A 16475-nucleotide genomic window follows, 5' to 3' on the forward strand; every position below is an offset into this window, starting at 1 on the left:
ATTTGAGAGGTTCATGTAGATCTCTTTGTAAGATCTCAATATCACTTTCACTTCCCACTTTACCACAGATTTTAGTGTCATCTGCAAATTTGATAATGTGGTTTGTAATATTTTCATCTATGCCATTGATGTATATGACAAAGAGGGGGTTGGTCCCAAAATGGACCCCCTATGGCACCCTCCCCTTAGCACATTTTCCCAGTCAGATTCTTTCCCATTTAGCACAACCCTTTGTTTCCTATGTTTTAACCATTGTTTTATCCATTCCAGTATTTTCCTATTTATTCCATGTGCCTGTAATTTCCTTGCCAGTCTCTCATATGATACAGTGTCAAAAGCTTTAGCAAAGTCCATGTGAGCTACATCTACCGGAAGTCGATGTACAGGAGTTAGATACATTTTTTTTACATAAAGCAGTACACCTCCTGCTCTTGTTGCTGTCCTTTCTGAACAGTGGATGATACCCTGGGGGGGGGGGAGGGGGGGGGAGGAGGAATTCCCCTTCAATAGTGTCCTGTCATCCCCATGTTTCACTTATGCCAATGATGTCTGGAGTCTCGGCCTCAGCATGTGCACACAATGCATCAAATTTATTCACCAAGCTTCTGGCACTAGTGTAGAAGCACTTTAAATTTCTTTCGCTGTTCGGCCGAGCGGACAGCATGCTGGACTTGTGATCCTGTGGTCCCGTGGTTGATTCTAGGCGCTTGCGAGAAACAATGGGCAGAGTTTCTTTCACCGTATGCCCCTGTTGCCTAGCAGTAAAATAGGTACCTGGGTATTAGTCAGCTGTCACGGGCTGCTTCCTGGGGGTGGAGGCCTGGTCAAGGACCGGGCCGCGGGGACACTAAAAAAGCCCCGAAATCATCTCAAGATGACCTCAAGATCCTATTGGGCTGTGAGATACCACCTAGATTCTGAACATAATTATTCTGTTTGTTGTCACTCCAGCTTTGTGCCTGTCCGTCTTCTCAGATATACAGGGTTAGTTCTGCCTGGCTGGGTGGAGGACTGCGTTCTCTCCTCCATCTACTATTTTGATCACCCGTCTTCTCCTGATTACTAGCTTTGAATCTGTTTGCTTCTAGGTTCGTTAATTCCTTAAACTTTCCTCTTAGCACACTTTTTTTGTGCTATTCAACTGTGTAGTATGGGGGAGATATAGACTTCGTTATACCCTTCAAGATTTTTTAGGTTATGTACATTGGTTAGTATCTTCCTTCTGTGTTCAAAGTTTACAAGGGTTATGTGTACATATACTGTACTGTGGGCATTCATCTAGCACTGTTTAGAAAATACATAGTTGCCCCTTTGTTTATTTAGTGGTTATATTAATAATAATAATAATAATAATTTTTATTTAGGTAAGGTACATACATAAAGAGAGATTTTACAGTTTGTTGGGTTAATAGATAGAGCTAGTACATACAATGCCTAAAGCCACTATTATGCAAAGCGTTTCGGGCAGAGAATATCTGAATACAGTTTATGTATTTCATTTACAAAAAAACTATATATAAATTTAATTTTAATGACAGTACAGTATTTAATTTATTACCCCAACAGCACCATATTTCACATAACTATAATGCAAGTAAGACATGCACTCTATTCCTTATATATTGTAAATAACTTGCATCTATATTTATATATTTGATATACTGTATACAGTATTTATGAAAGTGCTACTGCAGGAAACATTTGGTTATTTGCTAAACATCAGTACAGAATATAATTACTGTATTGTAAGAGAATGGTAATCCGAATTCTTGCGATCCAGATGAATTTGCGTTCAGTGTTTTAGAGTAAATGGCGGCAGTCATTAAGGAAATCATTAAAATGCACAGGTAAACAGTGGGAGTATCTGAATCATGGTACAAAAATATTTAGAATTTGTTCATTTTAAACATTCCTGGCAAGAAATTCGTCCAAGTTGAATGTTCGGTTAACTCGCTCGTATGAGGGCGAGTCTCGTATCATTCGGATTGCTGAACTCAGACAAAACAGTACAAATAATGAACTCTGCCTCTATAATCCCACATTTAGTAACCAATTTAATCAAAACTGAATTACTGTACTAATATCCACCAAAACCTCTGGTAAATAATAGGTACCTACCACATGTGGAGATCCAAGAGAGTAGCGTACAATGAGCGTGGCATCCTGCACTTGTGACCTGCGAGAGCCGACCATGACGAGCTCTAATGATGCTGGCACCCACTGTCCCCCTGCCCACCAGCGGCACTGGCCAGATATTACCCATGATGAGCCTTCAACTGCTTCCTCATAACTAGAGAAACACACAAGCAATGTAATAAACTTTATAAGGTCACATTGCAAGTATCGTCACATTTACGATACTTGCAAGCACATAGGAGGAGAAGGGAAATGTTCACATCTAATAGTATAAATGGAAGAGGACACTTACAAGCTCACTGGAGGAGGAAAATGTTCACAGCTAACAGAGAGAATATAGTACTTACAAGCACATAAGAGGAGGAAAATTTTCACTCCGAACTGTACCGATGAAAGAGGATACTTATAAGCACACGAGACGAGGAAAACGTTCACACCTAAGAGTACAGATGAAAGAGAATACAGTACTTGCAAGCACATAAGAGGAGGAAAATGTTCACACCTAACAGAATAGATGGAAGAGGATACTTACAAGCATATAGGAGCAGGAGAATGTTCACAACTAACAGTACAGATGGAAGAATATAGTACTTACAAGCACACAGGAGGAGGAAAATATTCACAACTAACAGTACAGATGGAAGAATATAGTACTTACAAGCACACAGGAGGAGGAAAATATTCACAACTAACAGTACAGATGGAAGAATATAGTACTTACAAGCACACAGGAGGAGGAAAATATTCACACCTAACAGTACAGATGGAAGAGGATACTTGCAAGCAAATTGGAGGAGAATGTTCATAACTAACTGTACAGATGAGGAGGAAATTTAAAAGTATATTGGTGTAAGAGGATATTTTCAAGAATTGTACACGGGAGGAGGAGGAGGAGGACATTTAAAGAACACATAATAAAGTATTCACAATAATACATATTAAGGAGGACATTCTTAAGCACACAGATGGAAGAGGATATTTATTAGCATGCAGATGGAAGGAATGTAAGTCTAGAATGGATGATGGTAATTGCAAATATTGAGCCAGAGAAAGATATTTACAGGTATAGATAAGGAAGCAAATATTTACAAGTATCGAAGTGGAGGAAGCTATTACAAGTGGAGGAAGCTATTACAAGTATCGAAGTGGAGGAAGCTATTACAAGTATCGAAGTGGAGGAAGCTATTACAAGTATCAAAGTGGAGGAAGCTATTTACAAGTACAGAAGAGAGGTGGAGGAGGTTACAAGTACAGAACAGAGGTGGAGGAGGTTACAAGTACAAAACAGAGGTGAAGGAGGATATTTACAATCTCAAAAGCAGTAGTCTTCACTAAACTAATACAATAATTACACATAGCACAGCCATGTCAAGTGCATTGTTTTCTTCTATGGCTCACATACCCAGTAAAAGGCTTGATCTCGGTGTTATACCGACTGCGTAAACTCTGCAACACATTAACTCTCCAGGGCTCTGTAGACAGCACTGGGGACCCTTCACTCATGAACCTTTAGACAAGAGTTACAAATGACATTGTATTATTCATAGAAACAATAAATATACGCTACGTACATATGTTGCAGGAAAACATCCATCATTGAACAGAATGAAATGCCTTGTTCTGGTGGGCTGCCTCAGTGGTTCCCCTGAGTCAGCTGCCTGTTGCGCTCCAAACCTAGCATGCCCCACCAAGTCCTTGTAAACTTGGAGGTAACCTGGGGCCAGATTCACGAAAGCACTTACGCAAGCACTTCCGAACGTGTACAACTTTCCTCAATCTTTGACGGCTTTGGTTACATTTATTAAACAGTTTACAAGCATGAAAACTTCCCAATCAACTGTTGTTATTGTTATAAACAGCCTAAAGGTGCTTCGGTGCTCATTAACTGTTTAATAATTGTAAACAATGCCGCCAAAGATTGAGAAAAGATGTACAGGTTCGTAATTGTTTGCGTAAGTGCTTTCGTGAATCTGGCCCCAGGCAGCTAGCTCAGGGAGCTACTGAGTGAAGCCTTCCAATTTGCAAAATATACCTTGTTTACGTACATACCAAAGATTTGTGTGTCTCAGGTACTATACAAGTCAATACAGCTATATAAGCATACATTGTCTAAACATGTCTCTTACTCAAGTATTGAAATACCTGTACTGTCTAAGCTCACTTATCTGAATTATATGCGAGTGCATATAATTAACGAAATCATCCGTGTCACGACAATGAATTCAGTTAAGTTTCTCAAAGGGTTGTAAACCCTGGAACCGCCAACCCGCCGAAGCCGTAAATGCTAAAACTCTGCTGGGGTTTAAAATACAACTGGAAAGGGTCATCTAGTCAAATGGGGGGGACCGTTGACAAGCTGCTGGCTTCCTGTCCTTATCGAGGCCACTAGTATTAGTGGCCCTCAGGTAAATGCCGGTAAATATGGAAAGGTCCTCCCACCAGATAAGCCAGACATAAGCATAAGCAGAATTTTTACCGAAGAAGTCCAAAGGTGAAAATATTCAATTTTGTTGTACTACAACCAACAATTTGAATTTCCACACACACTGTAATTTAAAAATATACCAGTACAGTACTGTAATTTAAATCAGAAGCTTCAGCTTACCTTATAGTTCGTCTTCTTGATTGGTGCTACATACGGTACTGTACAGTATCTTCAAATCAATAATCAATAATTCTTGAAAATTTACATAACCTAACTTAACACAACAGTAAAATTACAGTACAGTGCTTAAGCTTGGCAAGGTCAACTTCGACTGCCAGCTGCTGAAGCATAACTGGCTGAAGGCTTTCTTGGCTTTCTGGCGAGGTTTCATTGGTTGAAGGTTCTTGTCTTGTGGGTTGCATGGGTTGAACGGCCTTGGCTTGTCGTTATTACCAAATAAGAATTGAGTTTTGCTTGCCTCCTGTATTCATCTCTCTTTGGGTCGCCTCAAGTATGGCACTGATACACGAGTAAACTGTATTTATGCCCGAAACGCTTTGCGTAATAGTGGCTTTAGGCATTGTATGTACTAGCTATACCTATAAGTCAAACAATCCTTGTAAATATTTATTGTATGTATGTACCTTACCTAAATAAAATTGTATTGTATTGTATTGTATTTGATTGTCTGTGGTGTTGTTAGCACAACCTTCCTCCTCTTAATAACCCCAGGACCATTCCTGCTGCTGTCAGGCAGAGTCTTGACAAAAAATGTTCAAAGTTATTATGAAAATTCAAAGGATACTTAAAAATGTTTCACTAATGGCGCAGCATTGTGGTATAATGTGAGAGTCGAGAGCACGTGACCTGGATGGATCCACTTGGGGCAGGCAAGCAGGCATGTTACATAGGCTGTCAGGTGGAAAAATAACCCTAAATTTTTAGCAGGAAAGTATTGTCTGTATACTGTACATGGTTTTTAAGAAATTTGGATTTGTTACAATTTGATATCCTTATTTTTTACTGTTATGAATTGCTTTAACATATTTCTTGGTTATTCTATACATTAAAGATCATAGGCCCCCCCATCCTTAGATAGTCCCCCCCTACCCTGAAGTCAGCCACCCCCAAACACCTCCCATTACCCCATGCCTCAAGCGACTGCTGTACGGGATTATTACAGTATGGCCCGATGCCTGTGTGGTATCCCAGCAAGATCTCCGGTTATCAGAATAGCAATTCAGATATGGTGATGTTTTGCCAGAAAAATATTTGGCAGCAATTTTCAACAGATAACTCAAATGTTTGGATCAGTGGGCTTCGGATAAGCGAGCTCATACAGTACAGTACTAATAATAGTTGAAAAGGATAAATTTAAAATGTTGATTGTGTGATAGAGGATGGATGTTGTTGAGAATGGATTATAATAAAAGTGTCAGATTAAAGAGTACAAGACAAAAGAAAGAAGAGGCAGTGAGAATGTACATGCTGTTAGCCAGACAAGCATGCCTATTAACCCTTAAGTCGCTAAGGGCTTTTTGGCCTGCAACACTGCCAGGCACACACACAAAAAAAAATCTTATAAACGTGTTCATTTGTGTTCCCTGAGCACTGGGGGATGTAATTCGTACTTACCAATGACATAAATGAGCCGAGAAGTTGGCCGATTACGTTGATCTTCATTGCTCGAGTGTGGTGCGTCCTGGGAGAGTAAGGCGTGGCTTTGAAGCAGCCCGAGTTGGCGCAAATTTATTTTCGCTGCATTATTTGCAGTATTTATTGCGTATTTTACAAAAAAAAATTTTCACTGAGGTTGTATAATAAATGGTCACGATGTTTTATTGTATGGTCATGCGGCAATGTGATGACATCATCACATTTCCACGCTGCTGTCTGTGCAACCCCCCACTCCCTGGGAGAGAGGAAGGGGGAGCCCCAGACCCTCGCCGGCAATCCAACCAGTAGTTCTTAGGTTGGATGTCAAAAACACGCAAAAACACAGCCGACTGGAAGGAGGGAGAGATGCTCCCTCCCTCCCTCCGGGTCCCATCCAGAAAATGGTGTTTTATTTCATTCAACGCTGGTTTTCTGGGGAGAGCCCCGTTGGCTCCCTGGAGCTAACTACCCAGAGACAAGGAAAAACACAAGGACTTACCCGGGAGGCAGTCGGTCCTCACTCCTCAACACGAAGCCAAGACAACTAGCTGCAACTGCCGGCCCAATGCAACGCAGGCCCTACCAGGTCCAGGGACATTGACAAGGTAGCGACCAGCCAAGACCCTGTTCGACCTCCAAAAACCCCGTGCCCGAATGTAAACCCAAGACATGTTGCCAAAGCCAAAGCAGCAAACTTACGAACGTCGCAGGCACAAGGAATAGACTGCAGGCAGGCTCGACTCAATAACCCTGCAGACGACCTGAAAAACCCAAGTCCAGGAACAGGGAAGGAGGGAAACTGGGTCAACCCAAAGAGCATCCCCGACCACCTTAGCCGTGGAGTGCAAATAACAGCAGAGAGCCGCAACCAGATACATGATGCACCCCCAGCCTGACCAACCAAGCATCAACAACCCAAGGACCCCTCCGGAAAGCAACAGTCTCATTCTTTGGCAGAAAAGAAGTAGACGGCTGCAACTAAACAAACCTACCACCAGGACCGAAGGAACAGAAATCCCTGCGCCAGAGGAGAGCATGAAGCTCCCCGACCTGACCCCCAGAGGCCAATGCCAACAATAAAAAGAGCCTTGGAAAAACAATCCTGAACCAAAGGGGCCACCACAAACTGTGAGGTCGCCCCTTACGAGAACCAGTTTGATGTGCAGAGCGATCACCGTGCTCCGAAACTGGCACTACTGGCCCACCACGACCCCACCGGGAACGGCATCTAAGGCCACCCCGGAGAACTAACAAGTCCAACATACGGCGACAGCTAGAAGCAGCTGCTTGCAGATACTGCACAACTGCAGAATCAGCAAACAGCAACAAACAAGAAGGTGATGAAAATCTAAGAGCCAGGGCCCATGCAGATACCATAGAGTGAGCAAGCACAGACTGCCTGCACACGAGGCGTGAAGCAAAGAACAGAGACACCGCCTCCTTCAGAATCAGCACAAAACAATTTCAACAAGGCAGTCGATGCTCGAGATGTCGAGGCAACTGGTACCAATGAATTGGTACCAGACACAAGGCCGGTATCCAGTGCCTCCACATCCTCCTCAAGCCAGTCCGAAGACAGCTCAAGCAGGGAAAAGAAATGCAAAATCGAAGCCAAATGCCCCGGGCACGCAAATCCTCAGCCACCAGGGACGCCGAAAGGATAGTAACCTGTACATGAAGCTGCACCTGGCTAATAGCCTTAGGAAGAACGGGGGCGAATAAATACACATCGAGGTGCTCCAACTTGCCCCCCCCAGTTAACCTGAATTGCCGTAGATGTTTCCCGTCACCATTCAAGCATGCGGGTCCAACGGAACAAGTGCCAGGTCCCCATAGAAAAGAATGGATAGTCTGCAAACCAGGACGACTCCGGCACTTCGTAATGCACCCAATAAGGAAAAGTAGAACCGAACTCAAACGAGAAAAGGTCCAATATTGAGGCAAAATCTGGGTCATGCAGGACATAAGCTGCAATGGCCTCCCGAACCTCCTTAGGCAGGCTGCGGGAAGCCGAAAACCTCCAGAAAGAAGGGACCGAAGAACTCAAGGGAACCCGGAACAGAACCTGGGGAGGAGCAGAACTCATATCAAATTCGTACTGGGAGGGGGGTAAGAAAACCCCTCCCCTTGCAACAACGAGCCCCGCACCGAGGGTACCAACACCCAAGCGGGGTCAAACAGGGCCTAAGCCCCCTACAAGTCAGCTCCTCCCAGCCCTGGGACCCTCCACATCAGGCCCCGGGGCACAGTCGTCCCCCAAACCCTCCGCCCCTAAAGAAAAGGCAGAGTCAATCAAAAAAGCTGGGAAAGGGGGGGGGGGGTTTGCTGGTCAGATCTCGAAGCCCCAGCTGGGCTTCGCCAGTCTGCCAGTTTCGAAGACTGGCAGATCAAAAAACTGCCAGTCTCTCACCACCATCTAAACCCTGCCCTGACTCCGAAACCCTCAGACATTTGGGTTTGAGGGTTTCAAACCCAAATGTTTGGGTTTGAAACCCTCAGAGGAGGGTTTCAAAACCCAAACATTTGGGGGGGAGGGGGAGGAGGACAAACAACAGCAGAGGAAGGATGAGAGAGCGAGGATGAAACCAAAGTCGAAGCGATTAACGCCCCGAAGTTTGGGTCCCTATAACCAAAGCAAGGCAGCCTCAGGGCATCGAGAAAGCAACCAACCTAGCACATTGCAGCAACCGAAACCTTGCATGTAACGTCAAAGCTGCCTGCACCCAATTAACAGTATCAGTGGACCGGGTGAATTGGAGTACCAGCAGGGAACACCACTCGCAGGATTCTGGGTCAAACGTGTCATCAACCCAACAGGCAGCACGACGGTGAATGTCACCCTGAGACAAGAGGACAGAGCAACCTTCAAGCTCATAATGGAGATCGGACCCAGAGGTTGCATCCATTGGACCAATGAGCTCCAGTGGAGTTTTCCAGGGCCCTTAGGCTGACTGCTAAGGGAAGTCCAGGCATGGTACCGCTAACCAGGTGACCCAAACTACCGCGAGATCATGTAAACCTGAACCCCTGCGACGTGTACAACTACGGGGGCCTAGCAGGGGACCACCAAAAAACAGAGGTGGAACTACGACCATGGAACAGACCCCCCCACCAGCCAAAATCTAAAAAGAAAAGAAAACCCCCACAAAAGTACAACATCTCCAGGAGGAACAGAACCAGCCACTATGATAATAGTAGACAAGCTGCACAGTACGTTGCACCCCTACCAGCGATGATACTATCTCCAACCCAGGGCCAAACAGTGGCTAAGAAAACCCCTGCTGACCCCAAGGGTGGGCAAACACCATGCAGCAAAAGATCCCTGTAGAGGTAGTTCCCTAACGACTTGTGGAAGGCAACCTCAAGACGCAATGGCAGTACTTTCAGGTACCTGGAGAAGGGAGCCCTAGGCGCATGCAGCCCCAGTACTTCTGATATTACTCCCGGCTCACATACCACAACACAGCAGAGCAGCACTGCCAGGGCACAGCACTGCACAGAGACCAGAGTCGGAGTCGAATGACCGCCACGCAACACATCAGCCTTAGAACTGCGGGTGGATAGCCGGCATGGGGTCTGGGACTCCCGTTCCCCCTCCCAGGGAGGGGGGGGGAGCTGCGCAGAAAGGTGGCGCTGCGGTGGGTGTGACATCAAGCGCATTTGCTCGTTTTCAGATTGGGGAGTTCTGCTTAGCAGTTCAGTTTTCGGTAGCATTGTTTCAACAGTTGGGGTCTGATTTGGGGCGCTTACATTTCTGGGTGCCTAACTCGAATGACGGCAGACATAGAATGCTTCCAACCACATGGGAGGTTTCTATTGATCATTGCTCCTCATGCCTGAGAGGGCCAGGTTCTGACTCATAGTCCCCGGTAGACTAGAACGCCATTCAAATTGACTGATGCCATGGTCTAATACACACATATCAGCTCCAGGGAAACTCTCCACAGAAATAAATTTACTATTGGATGAGTCAGTACCCCCTTTCCTGCTAAATTGCCTTGGTGAATAGCTATTTTTTTTAGTTGAAGGTTTTTTTAATACCTCAAATATGAATACATAATTAAGAGTCGACCAGAAGCTGAATGTTCCGTTCCCACTAACTGTACTATAATAATAAATACAGCTATTCAACTTATGATGAAACAAAAACAACAACAACCCTGCTCGTGCCACTTGGTTAATCAGCAAACATAAAATATAAACAAGAACATTTTATTAAAGATACACACAACAAAAGGGGTGCATTACGTATATATGGCTCACTAGCTGTGTGCATGCCAGGCATTATCAAAACCTATTAATATCCTGCAACCCTTTACAAACAATAAAACACTATATATTAAAGCACTAAGACTATATGCTGCAAAATATTAAAATAGTAACAATCATTCATATAAAATCAATATATCAAAGAGTATAACAAACTTGATGTAAGAGCTACACAAGAATTCTTCATAATATATACAGTACTAGCAACAGCAAACGTTGATTTCTCAAGCATAGGTTAAAACAGACAAAGAGACTCACCACTTTGGCATGTTATTAGCTCGTATCCAGCATCCTCCCCCAGTCACCCACAACCACAGGTGTTCTGCTTCTAGTGGAAGCAGTTTGTAGTTTGGGCCTTCCTCTCTTGGGACCACAAGCGATCCCCGACTCAGACTTGCTTCACTGCCGGCACTACTGCTGCTAGCATGGCGGAGGCGTGACTCGCTCCACTCGAGGCTTGCATGTGTGTTCGGCTGCTGGACACAGGCCGAGACATGTCCCTGATCCTCTTTTCTCCTAGTGTCACTCACTGCGTTATCCCTTTGGCATTTTATATGAAAATCTTCTCGATTCCTGATGTTCGTCTTGTCATCAGCTTGGCTTGCTGTATTATCACTCTCTATTTCAGGAGAACTATTTGGGCTTGCTAACACAGCATCATTGGGCATATCACGACTATTGATGGCTTGGAGGCTGCTGATGAAATCTCCACCTTGATCAGACACAACTGATGAGCTGAGAGAGCTGGGATAGTCTTCGGGGTACTGGATTTTGATGCTCGACTCCCTACTGTCATCGTGATGCAGCGTGTCATTACTTTCATGCTGAACAACAGCTTCTTGTTCTTTTCCATGTTCTTCCTGAATAGGGCTTCTCTCATTCTCTCCGAGAGCCAATATATCGCTACTTTCCTTGATTGTTCCTGCAGGCTGGGCTCCCTGAAACTGAAGATTATTTAGTACTTTCTCTGCACTAGCCAAGTTAATGTCACCTTCTGCTCCTAAAATGGATTTAGTGATGGAATTAGGACTGTCCTCCTGTCCTTTGGCTCCTCTTTCAGTAAAAGTGTCATTAGTTATGCTACTGGGCATTTTTACAGTGGGGTGAGGAAGTGGGCTTGAACTTGGGCTGGGGTTCACACTTGGAGGCGGGGTTTCGACTGCACCAATGGGAAGGCAGATGGATCGCCAGGTTCGTCCAGCAAGCTCTGTTTCTGACACGCCTGTTCGTAGCACAATGGTGTGGTCCTCGTTACTTACGCCCCACACCTGAGAGATTGAAAAATCACAAATAAACAAACCAGCATTGAATGTAATGAAATGCCTCCACCACATCAGCAGGAGAACCCAAACACAAAAAGACCAACAAGAATAAAACCCTGGGCTTGCCCTCACAACACAGCATCATCACGGAGTGAACTAAAAGAAAGAACTACCCAAGGGCTACCCTGACAGAAAATGATACGAATTGAACCCCCAAAAAATGCCCTTTGCCACAACAAAAACCTATTGTGAAGAGGCCCCAGAACCCAACCACCACTGGAAAATGGAAAAGAAAATTAGTTACGGCCCAAGGTCCCCGTAACAGTTGAACTCGACAAAACAACCACCGAGTATTCCCCATTTGCCAGCTTCTCATCCCAGAAATGCAGAGTTAACAAGGGCCATCCTAGGCAAGAAGAATGTGGATGTGAATGTGATTAAATGAAAACAATGCCAAGCTGAATAGGAACAGAAGGGAAGGGAGAGAAGGAATGAAGAATAGGAAAAGGACCATGGGGTAATGCCCTCAGAGAATAGAGTTCCTCATCCCGTCAGGGTAGGAACCAATTCAGTGGTAAACCAGCCCGTCCTCCTAAGGCTTCCCAACGTCAAGAAACTGTCATACTAAAGTGCCCTTATCCTAATCTACCAGAGGACCCAAAACAGAAAACGGGACAGTATGTCAATTTCGTGAGCCACTACCATTTCCAGTATAAAAATTTTTGTTTTTAGGTAGAGTATACATCAAAATGCCACGTTTTATTAGGGGGAATGCGTTGGGTAAACAGATGCCATAACAAAAGAGGAGTTGAAGGTCCCAGGGTAGAAGGGTTAAGTTACCCATAGACAGTATAGCAAAAGTGGTAATGAATGACCATGGGAATGCAAAAATATTAGATGGCCATCTACAAACTTGCATCACCGCCAGTACGGAACTTGGCTATTTTACAAGCCAATTCCAACGGCACGTAACAAAGGATGGGGTCAGCGAAGGAAAATGAGGCAGTGATATAGGCAAAACAAGCGTCAGGCAACTTCACATCACCACCACCACAAAGTGACACTTGAATGTGACACCAAAACACCAGCTACCTGCTCAGTGCTCACTATACAAGTGGAGATACATCCAGATCAGAAAGGCCAGACGTGAAGATCAGAGAAGGCAGAACCAGAACACTGTTAGGCCAATCTGCTGAAAGAGGTGGAGCCACAGGAAAAAAAAAGCGAGTTCAGACACCAGGCCAGAAGAGGCAGAAACCAAGGCTGAGCCAGTCACTAAGGAGCCAGAAGGATGACCCTCCGGAAGTAAAACACCAGTCTGGACAACACGCGCAGCAACATCCAAACCAGGTTAAGAGGTACTGTACATGCACCTCCACTTTGACTGCACCCACTCACATGCCAAATAAATGACTGGAACATGGCAATGATAGAAGGAACACTTGTATACTTTCTGGTGGGGTTTTTCTTGGATCTAAAGTGATCACTAATCTCCAGACTTCCCTTTGAAGGGACTAGATATGGGTTCTGGTGCATGTGGGTCCTAGAGAGTCCCGGTGAGGTCCCACAATTACTTTTTTTTTCAGGGAAATTCCTGAACAAGCCATAAGCCTCTGGCTGGCCCACTAACCACACTTGCTGGCTTCCAAGCTGTAGCGTCAAAGAGCTACTAAGGGGTTCTCTAGTTACAGTATCTACCGAGACATTAACAACACACACACATGGCACTTCTGAGTAGTGTATATAAAAAGTAAAATATTTGTACACTGCAGTTATTTATAGTTATAAGCATGTTTATTAGATTGTTTATGACCATTATTTAAATAATGGTCATATAATAAATTTAGAAAATATACTGTAATTTTAGAGGAAAATCACCAAGTATGGGTGGTACAATATGGCAATTGTTTATACAAATTTTTCAATTTGCAAAACTATTTATATCTTTAGATAATTTAATTTGATTTTTAGCAGAGCAGCTTTCAGTCCTAAAGTCTCCAAAGTCAAAAACATATACATACATACATACATACATACATACACATACATACATACATACATACATACATACATACATACATACATACATACATATATACACACAGTACATAAAACATATCGCTATACATACTGTCCATTTGTTGTACACAATAGGTTTTTAGCATGGGGGGCCTGACAGCTGAGTGAACAGTGCTCAGGATTCGTAGTCCTACGATTCCGGGTTCGATCCCAGGCAGAGGCAGAAACAAATGGGCAGAGTTTCTTTAACCCTGATGCCCTCGTTCAACTAGCAGTAAACAGGTACCTGGGAGTTAGACAGCTGCTACGAGCTGCTTCCTGGGGATGTGTGTAACAAAAAGGAGGCCTGTTCGAGGACCGGGCCGCGGAGACGCTAAGCCCTGAAATTATCTCAAAATAACCTCAAGATAGAAGAAGCATTACAGTAAATACTAGAATAGTACGTAAGCTGAGGAATTTCAATGACTTTCATTTTTTGTACAAGAGAAGAGGCATGTACATGTAAGAGGTGTCATGAGCCAACTGTGTAAAACACACAATACAGACATATGTGCAAAAACCAACATTGGAACAAGCTACAATTTTCACTCTGGTTAAAACAATATACTACAGGCATACCTCAGAATGCGAGTTTAATCCGTTCCTGGAGACGCCTCGCCTTCCGAAAACTCGCATTCCGAAGTTAATTTCCCCATAAGAAATAAAGGGAAATGAATTAATCCGTTCCTGACTACCCCAAAAACCCCACATCAAACTAAATTTTTATACCTAATTTACCTAATTCATCTAAATAAACCTACAAAACTATGTTCCAGTTATTACTTACCTTGCTGTCGAGTGCTGTAGGCGTATGGAAGATGGTGAGGAGGGGGGAGGAGGAGAGGAGTTACTGTTTGGAAGGGGAGTCCCCTTCCATAATCACATCAGGCAGTGAGGACCTTTCTGGTGTGCTCTCCCTGGGACGTTTAACCTGAGTGCCACTAGGTCCTGGTTGAGGCTCACTGCTCGATTTCCTCACCACAAATCTGTCCATGGAAGCTTGCTTTTCCCTTCTTCGCAAGCTCTCTCTGTAGTAAGGCATCACATTGTCATTGAAAAGATTAAGACAACGGCCTACTACAGCTTTCTCTGGGTGAGTCTGTTCAATAGTTGTTTGAATCTCTTCCCACATCTGACACACCTTCTTAATTACTGCCGAAGGGACATTCGCTGGTGCTATTGGTGCTGCTGCCACCTCCTCCTCCACTGCAGAATCATTCGCTGCTGTGTTGACTTGCTGTTCCTGTTGAAGGGCTAGGAGTTCTTCGGTGGTCAGTTCTTCGTTGTGTTCTTCCACCAACTCCTCCACATCATCACCATCCAATTCCAAGCCCATTTGCTGGCCTAGACTAACAATTTCCTCAACAATAGGCGCATCATTTATAGGCTCAAACCCCTCAAAGTCTAGTTCTCTCACACCTTCAGGCCACAATTTTCTCCAGCCAGAGATCAGGGTTCTTTGAGTCACTTCTTGCCAGGCTTTGTCAACGAGTTTTAAAGCACTACAAATGTTAAAATGCTCTCTCCAGAACTCTTTGAGGGTGAGGTTTGTGGCTTCAGTCACTTCAAAACATTTCCGGAAATTAGAGGAGTGAATTAGAGGAGTGGTGTTAGGAGGAAGGAATTTAACTGTGAGGAATTTATTGTATTGAGGCATCAAATCATCTTCCAAGCCTGGAGGATGAGCAGGAGCATTGTCAAGGAGAAGCACGGCTTTGAGTGGCAATTGTTTCTCCTGCAGATATTTTTCTATGGCAGGGCACAGCACTTCATTCACCCACTCCGAAAAAATAAGCCTGGTGACCCATGCTTTTTTATTAGACTTCCACATCACACACAAACGGGTTTTCTGCACATTATACTGTTTGAAAACCCTTGGATTTTCAGAATGATACACTAGCAAGGGTTTAATTTTCAAATCGCCACTCGCATTTGAACACAGCACAAGCGTAAACCTATCTTTCATAGGCTTGTGTCCAGGCAAGGATTTTTCCTCCTTGGTAATGTATGTCCTCTTAGGCATTCTTTTCCAAAACAGTCCTGTTTCGTCACAATTAAACACTTGTTGCGGTAGGTATCCCTCATCCTCTGCAAACTCTTTAAATTCGTCAATAAATCGTCCAGCGGCTGGTTTGTCTGAGCTGGCTGCCTCCCCATGCCTTGTAACACTATGGATACCACTTCTCTTTCTAAATTTTTCAAACCAGCCCCTGCTTGCCTTAAACTCTTTCTTATCTGCATCACTCGTTGCAGGGGTCTTCTTTAGAAGGTCTTCGTGCAACACCCTGGCTTTCTCACAAATAATGGCCTCCGAAACACTATCACCCCTCAACTCCTTGTCGTGTATCCAAATTAATAACAACTTTTCCACTTCTTCAAGTATTTGTGGTCTTTGTGCCGTTAATGTTCTTACTCCTTTTGCCACATTAGCACTCATAATCTTATTTTTCTTCTTAAGTATAGTGCATATTGTTGATGTGGCTTTGTTGTACTGCCTACAAAGTTCAACAACACGTGTACCGTTCTCATGCTTCCGAATGATCTCTTGTTTCTCCTCTATTGTCATCCTCACATGAGCTTTCTGGCCTTTATCCTTACCACTGGCTTTCTTGGGACTCATGGTGAGATATATAATAACAAATTGTATAGACAAATCACCAAAAATCCAA

At 44.0% G+C, this 16475-nt stretch overlaps 1 protein-coding gene across 2 annotated transcripts in view; it reads right to left on the reverse strand.

The window, feature by feature from the left end:
• Positions 1–16475, reverse strand: part of LOC123770452 (tectonin beta-propeller repeat-containing protein) — a 72130-nt gene that overhangs the window by 21336 nt on the left and 34319 nt on the right. For both annotated transcript variants that reach the window (XM_045762299.2, XM_045762298.2), the window contains exons 8-10: positions 10745–11754; positions 3539–3643; positions 2119–2290 (exon numbers count right to left, since the gene is read on the reverse strand). In XM_045762299.2, the coding sequence (XP_045618255.2) occupies positions 2119–2290; positions 3539–3643; positions 10745–11754 (1287 nt within the window). The remainder of the gene's footprint in view (positions 1–2118; positions 2291–3538; positions 3644–10744; positions 11755–16475) is intronic.

This window comes from Procambarus clarkii, chromosome 46 (genome assembly GCF_040958095.1).
Source record: "Procambarus clarkii isolate CNS0578487 chromosome 46, FALCON_Pclarkii_2.0, whole genome shotgun sequence".
Classification (NCBI taxonomy): domain Eukaryota; kingdom Metazoa; phylum Arthropoda; class Malacostraca; order Decapoda; family Cambaridae; genus Procambarus; species Procambarus clarkii.